The sequence below is a fragment of the Carya illinoinensis genome, chromosome 10, assembly GCF_018687715.1.
Source record: "Carya illinoinensis cultivar Pawnee chromosome 10, C.illinoinensisPawnee_v1, whole genome shotgun sequence".
Lineage (NCBI taxonomy): Eukaryota > Viridiplantae > Streptophyta > Magnoliopsida > Fagales > Juglandaceae > Carya > Carya illinoinensis.
The window spans coordinates 16770697-16777549 of record NC_056761.1 but is presented as its reverse complement, the minus strand read 5'-3'; the positions used below and the strand labels follow the sequence as shown (position 1 = coordinate 16777549).

Here is a 6853-nt window from a genome sequence, read left to right as displayed (position 1 = left end):
ATGAGATGATTAGATTGCGTTTTTTTCCTTTTTCATTAAAAGACAAGGCTAAGGTGTGGTTTAATTCTCTTAGACCCAACTCCATTGCTAGTTGGTCCGACATGGAAAAGGAGTTCTTACACAAGTATTTTCCCTTACAGAGAACTCAATCTTTGCAGGAACACATTAGTTAATTCATGCAGAGAGCAGATGAGACCTTCCATTCAAGCTGGGAAAGATTCAAAGAGCAGGTCAACATGTGTCCTCACCATGGGTTCGAGTCATGGCGATTGGAGAATTACTTCTACACTACTTTGACCCCTAAGTTGAAGCAATTTGTTCATACCATGTCCACTGGGGAATTTTTCGATAAGAAGCCTGAAAATACTCTTGGTTTACTTAATTATTTGGCCGAGAATGCTCAACAGTGGAATGCAAGGGCCAATAGAAAATCAAGTGCAACTCAACCATTGAGAGCAATAGGTGGCAGAGGGCGGCATGAATTAAAAGATGATATTGATGTTTAGGCACGGTTGGCTGATATTAGTAGAACGTTGGAAGTCATGGAATTGTTGAAGGAGAAAGCAGTGAATAATGTTCAGGAAGTGTGTGCTCTTTGTGCTGATACTAGTCATAAAACTTTGGAGTGCCCCGCTTTGGCAATATATCAGAATGGTGATGTAGAACAGCCTCAAGGTGTAAATTGGATGAGTCGACCTCATAACCCACCAATGTCAAACACCTACACTCCAACATGGTGGAACCACCCTAATTTTTCATGGAGAAATGACCAAGGACAATCAAGTCAAATAGTTGCATTGCCTTAGAGTAACTTTCAGCAGTTTCCCATGACTCAATACCAGCAGCCTTTCCAGCCTCCTAAGAAGTCACTGGAATGATACAATTGCTCAAATGGTTGCCACCTTTCAGTAATTTATAGCAAGTCAAAATTCAACCAATGCTCAAAATTCTCAGGCTATCAATGAAATTAGAGGCACTTTTAGAAAAATAATGCCTACTCTGAACACCTTGGATAAGGGTAAAGTTGTAGCTCAAGCTCAATCCAACCCATAAGGGTAAAATACTGTATACCAGCTGGTATATATTGTACTGGCCACTGGTTTGGTATATACTGCTGGCCAGGTATTATACCTGTTTCGTACTGGCTCAAAACCGGCTATACCGGCCGATATTTCGTCCTGTACCGGCCTACGTACCGGCCGATATTTCTGTCTTTACTTTTTTTTTTTTTTTTCATTTCTTCAAATTGTAAGCTTATTTTTTGACCCCAATTCAGATTAGATTATTTATAATTTATATATATGTATATGTATTTATGTATAAATTATTCATATATAGACTATTATTTTGGAATATAATTTTTATATATTTATATATATAATTTATTCATATATCGACCATCCTGAAACGGTACACGAAACGGTACCGGTACCAAAATATTTTGTTCCAATGCCTTGACCAGTATGACTTCCGGTACGATATTCAAAACATTGATCACAAGTGCATTCAGCTGAAAATCTTAAACCAGTGAAAGCAGTGATCACACTTAGGAGTGGTCAACATGTTGAGCGACCGGATACTCTTGAACAAGCCGAACCAAGGCAGTCAGTTGAAGATGATTTTGAGTTTGAACAGCGCCCCAAGGTCTTGGAAGATGCAACGGAATCACCTAAGGCATAGGTTGACTCAAGTGGGAACCAACAAAAAGAGAATGAACCTATGGGTCAAAAAATTGAGGAGTTGAAGAAGGACTATGTGCCTGGGTTACCATACCCTCAGAGATTTGTGTCGACTACCAAGGGTAGACAACAAAAAGAAATTTTGGAGGTGTTCAAGCAAGTAAAAATCAACATACCGTTGTTGAAGGCCATTCAACAAATTCCCTCTTATGCCAATTTCTTGAAGGAAATATGCACAGTGAAGAGGCAATTGAATGTAAAGAAAAAAGTCTTTTTAACGGAACAAGTTAGTGCGATAATTCAGCACGAGACCCCTCCAAAGTATAAAGATCTGGGCTCCCCTACAATTTCCATCATGATTGGTGAATCCCGAATTGCTAGAGCTTTGTTGGATTTGGGCAGTAGTGTGAATTTGTTGCCATACTCAATCTATGAGCAACTTGATTTGGGAGAATTAAAGGCGACCACAATGATGCTCCACTTAGCTGATAGATCAATTAAAAAGTCAAGAGGAGTTATGGAAGATGTGCTTGTGCAAGTTGACAGGTTTTACTATCTAGGTTACTTTGTGATTTTGGATATGCATCAGTCAAGTGCCAACAATTCTCAAGGTCCTGTCATCCTTGGGAGGCCATTTCTAGCTACATTAAATACTTTGATCAATTTTAGAAGCAACATCCCAAAGGTCACTTTTGGGAACATGGCGCTTGAGTTAAATGTTTTCAACGCATGCAAAATGCCGAACCACTTTGACGACACAAGTGAGTTGAATGCTATGGATGGTTTGATGCCAACAGAAATCATTTGCTCAACCCTTCCCCTTTCAGATGATGAGTATGTTTTTCAAGCTTCTGAATTTTTGCTTAATGAGGAAACTGACCTTGCTAATGAAAATTTTCTTGAGGTGTTAGATTGTGTTGCAAATTTTTCTTCACCACTAGAGGTACGAGCCACAAGTGCAAGATGGTAGCCCCAGTTTGAGACTCTACCACCAGCAGATATATTTAAATCTTCAGAGGAAGAAATTCCCCAGTTGGAACTGAAACCACTTCCTAAGGATTTAAAATATGCATTCCTTGGCCCTAAAGAAGGCACATTCCCTGTGGTAATATCTTCAAAATTAAATCAGAAAGAGGAAGGCCTTCTGATTGAAGTCTTAAAGAAGCATCTAAGCGCAATTGGATGGACCATAGCCAACATCAAAGGAATCGATGCTGTTGTTTGCACTCATTAAATCTACCTAGAGGATGATGCCCAACCAGTTAGAGATGCTCAACATAGGCTCAACCCCACCATGGAGGAGGTTGTCCAAAAGGAAGTGCTCAAATTGCTTGCAATGGGTATCATCTACCCCATCTCAAATAGTAAGTGGCTAAGCCCAACTCAGGTGGTACAAAAAAAATTTGGTTTAACTGTTGTTAATGTAACAGCTTGCTAGAAATTCAATAGTAGAATTTCTATAGACTTTAGGAACCTTGTGAAAACTCTGTAAGTTTTCACGAATCGACTAATCACAGAGGTTTTAGTCTGTCAACATAGTCAATGTTATCATTCACTATGGTGTTAGAAATACGATTTTAATTGTTTGAGGTATTTAAAAGTGTCAGAATATGTTATGGTTTACGCTAGTAGACTTAGTTGATTATTAGGATTTTATGGCGCAATAACCCATTTTCATAATTTCGGACGAAACAACTGTTCAAAATTGTGAAATTAATTTTAGTGGCACTTTGGGTTGAGTTTTGGTAAATGATTTTCACTATAGGTTAATATGAATATTTAGGATTTTTTAGTACTAATTTTATTATACATTTTTTGGAGTGAATAGTAACCTCGATTAGCATACTAAGTGCAGTGTTTTCAAAATCACAATGTTGAATGTTCAAATTAGGTTAGAGAAGTTTTATTTGGACAGTTGATGTGACGCCCCCAAATCCCACGTACGGGCACGGGGAAATCGAGACGTCCGGATGATGACAACACGGGTCACCACCCTATCGTCAAGTGCCAAGTGTGTGTACATGCAACAAGTGTGCAAGAGAAAACACACAGCGGATAAACAAAGTCATATAACTAAGTACCAGAATTTTTCTTGGTTTAATACAAAGCCGTTCAAAACATACATAATAAAATATTACAAGCTACAAATATTGTTTCAAAACCAGCTATAAGACATAAACTCCAACTCAATACTCCAGCGGAGTCGCCTCCTCGGGCTCAGCCTCCTCCTCATCCTCGATCTCTGCATCAAAATTTACGGTACCAAAATGGTGCCGCAGGTAAGTAAGATCCAAACGCCACTAAATAAAAGCATATTAAAACTCAAACAATATGCATAAAAGAATGCAAATGCACATGACCCGTAAACCACATTTTTTCCACGCACGCCAAAAAAACCCATTTGGCCCCAAAAGCGTATTACTTTCCAACTCACGCCAAAAGTCTCATTTGGCCCAAAAGCAACTCATATCAATAACCAATTAATCCGAATGCACCACGACCTCTCCTAGGGGTCATCCGCACACCCTGGCTCCTGTGCCACACCGCAGGTAACGACCATGCGTGTGACACCTAAACGAGCGATGCCCAGTTCCGCGCCCCGCGCGTACATAGCCAAGCATCCTCTAGCCCTTGCAAGCAAAAGGCCACGGAGTCGGTACGAGAGCGCTAGCATCCCGCCCGCTCCCGTTGTTGCCGAACGACAACCCAGGGGACGTCACTTAGTATATTACGTTCCCGAGTGACCAGATGAGCTCCACCGAGATAATACCCCATCTCGGCTTGGGGTCATGATACACACGCACCCGAAAATCCATTTACACCTAAAAGCCAGATTTTCTCAATTTAATAAAAGGCACATGAATGCACCATGTAATGCACCCCTCAAGGCACAATTAACCAACCAATCACAAAACAACCAAACCAAGCAACTCTGTCCTCAATCCATCCGACCCCCGAACTCCTCGGACTCAGTCCGGAATCAACCAACCAATCCAATAATTTATTGTAAGAGAAAAAATATATTTAAATCTAAAATAGAGTTTGAAAAATACTTACAACGCTATAAGGTATTTTTCAAAAGCTTACGACATTGCAAACGGCGGAGAAAAAGTAACGTAACAGTATATTTTACACTGTGGCCGTGGGTAGTAAATTATCCACTTTCGAGCGGGGACAAACCAAGACACGAAATTGATAGGGAATGGCCTTGAGATATTTATGAAGCTAAAGGAAGTGAGCTTTGGCCATGGGTGGCGGTGGAAACGGCGGTGGAAGTGCAAAAAGGGGCTAAACGGAGTTGAGCTCGTGGGAGCTGCTCCAGCAACGGATCGGGGCCGAAATTGGGTGGGTTAGGACGGCAAGAGGTAGGGGAAGAAGTGGTGAAGAGATAGTGGCCGGAGGTGGAGCGACGGTGCCGAAAACGACAAAAAGCCTTGCGGCTTAGATGGACTCTAGGGGGTTAACGGTGGCTAGGATGGAGGTGATTTTTGGTGGGGGTGTTCACCTGCTAGAGGGGAGTCGAACGGTGGTGGTTGTGTCGGCCACATCGGCTGACGGCGGTGGTTTTGGGCTGAGGACCAATCGGCGACGGGAAGAGAGGGAGAGAGCCTTGCGCACGTGGGGAGAGAGAAGGAAAAAGAAAAAGAAGAAAAAGAAAGAAAGAGGAAAAGAAAAAGGAAAAAGAAAAAAGAAAGAAGAGAAAAGAAAAAGAAAAGATGAGGGAAAAGAAATGAAGTCCAATCCTCACCTCTGGAATCCAAAAACTGGTCCGACAAAACGATTTTAAAAATATAAAACGACTAAAATAAATTAAACACCACATCAAACTAAAATAAAACCAATTTAAAATACAATAATTTAAAATAAAAGGACTACTATATTAATTAAATTAAAAACAACTCTTTCAGTGAAAATACACCCAAAAACGGGGTATAACACATGACAAGATATTAGCCACACATAGTGAATAGTATTAGACACTTGGTACAAAGAGAAACCATTAGATGGATTTGTGAAGAAAATCAATGTGTGAGATCATGCCACCTAAGTAAAACTTTTTTTCATCTGATCAACCAAATTGAGACAGATGAAAGATGATTTCAACCCTAGTGAAATCCTAAATGGTTTGAATTCAATTGAAAACCCCAAAATCTTGGTTGAAACCGAAACCCTAAACGGTTTTCCCAAACCCTAAAGTTGGCCTTCAAACCATTTTTGATCCAATTTCTAGCATTGTGTTTAATCACTTGATTAAATCACTTCCACATGCTATTAATTTCTCAAATTCTTGTTATGAAATCATCATCCAACCTTTTAAACCTTGAAAATTTGATTGGGCCAAGAAAAATTGAATTTGGGCTTGATAGAATCTCAAAACCTAACCAAACCCCCTTTAAAACCCAAATTGAAGTCCACTTGGTTGAGGCCCACGAAGACCCACGAATTTGGCCACCTTGGCAAAGCTTCTTGAAGAAGTTTCCTCCCCCACATGGCAGACCATCCACTGCCCTTGGCTGCATCCAATAGTGCCTTGATGAGATGGAGAAACCCACCTCATCAACCTCCATACCTCACATATTCTGTAGGCAGTCCTTTCCCCTCACTATTCTTTACTTTATGTCACATAGCCACCTCCAATCAAGGGTCATTCAAGCCCATATCTTCTCCCTCCAGAAGTCTAGAGTCGTGTAAGACACACTTCTTTCCCATTAATCACTTCTTCACCCCGTTCTTAGAGAGAAACCCAAAAGAGCACTCTCGGGTAGATTTCTGGGACTTTTTGCGTTGAGATTTTTGACCCTTTGTAAGTATTTTAACATGGTGACTCCTTCATAAAAGTTGTTCCCCTTTGAGTATAGTTTCCGTAGATATATTATTCGTATCATTCCATGGTCATTTGGTTGGTCAAAAGTATTTTTAACCATGGAAAGGTTATTCTGGGCATATGTTATGTTTTGGAGTTTTTGTCAAAGCTAATAGACATATCTTGGTCCAAACATTTTATGGAGTGTTATTATAATGTGTTTATGAGTGTTAATTGAGGTTTTGTTGCATGAATAAAGCTTTTGGTGATAGATTTTCTTAGATCTAGAAACTTGAAAACTGAAAGTGGAAAAACAGTTTTTATTTGGGGAAAGTTTGAATATTTCATGGTTTGATCTTACTCTAAAGGC

The 6853-nt window shown here is 40.0% G+C and overlaps 1 protein-coding gene across 1 annotated transcript; it reads left to right on the top strand.

Moving 5' to 3' along the window:
* Window positions 1–542: 542 nt before the first annotated feature.
* Window positions 543–2649, top strand: LOC122278494. The gene is made up of 3 exons (XM_043088675.1): window positions 543–675; window positions 1502–1674; window positions 1867–2649. Exons 1-3 carry the CDS (start codon window positions 543–545, stop codon window positions 2647–2649), a joined length of 1089 nt encoding a protein of 362 aa, XP_042944609.1.
* The last annotated feature ends 4204 nt before the right edge of the window (window positions 2650–6853 follow it).

Bases quoted from the DNA above. Each gene is read 5' to 3' on its own strand.
- LOC122278494 (XM_043088675.1), top strand. From the start codon at position 543: ATGGAATTGTTGAAGGAGAAAGCAGTGAATAATGTTCAGGAAGTGTGT. The intron at 676-1,501 runs GTGTAAATTGGA...ATTGATCACAAG, and splicing joins TGATGTAGAACAGCCTCAAG to TGCATTCAGCTGAAAATCTT. The intron at 1,675-1,866 runs GCATAGGTTGAC...CCGTTGTTGAAG, and splicing joins ATGCAACGGAATCACCTAAG to GCCATTCAACAAATTCCCTC.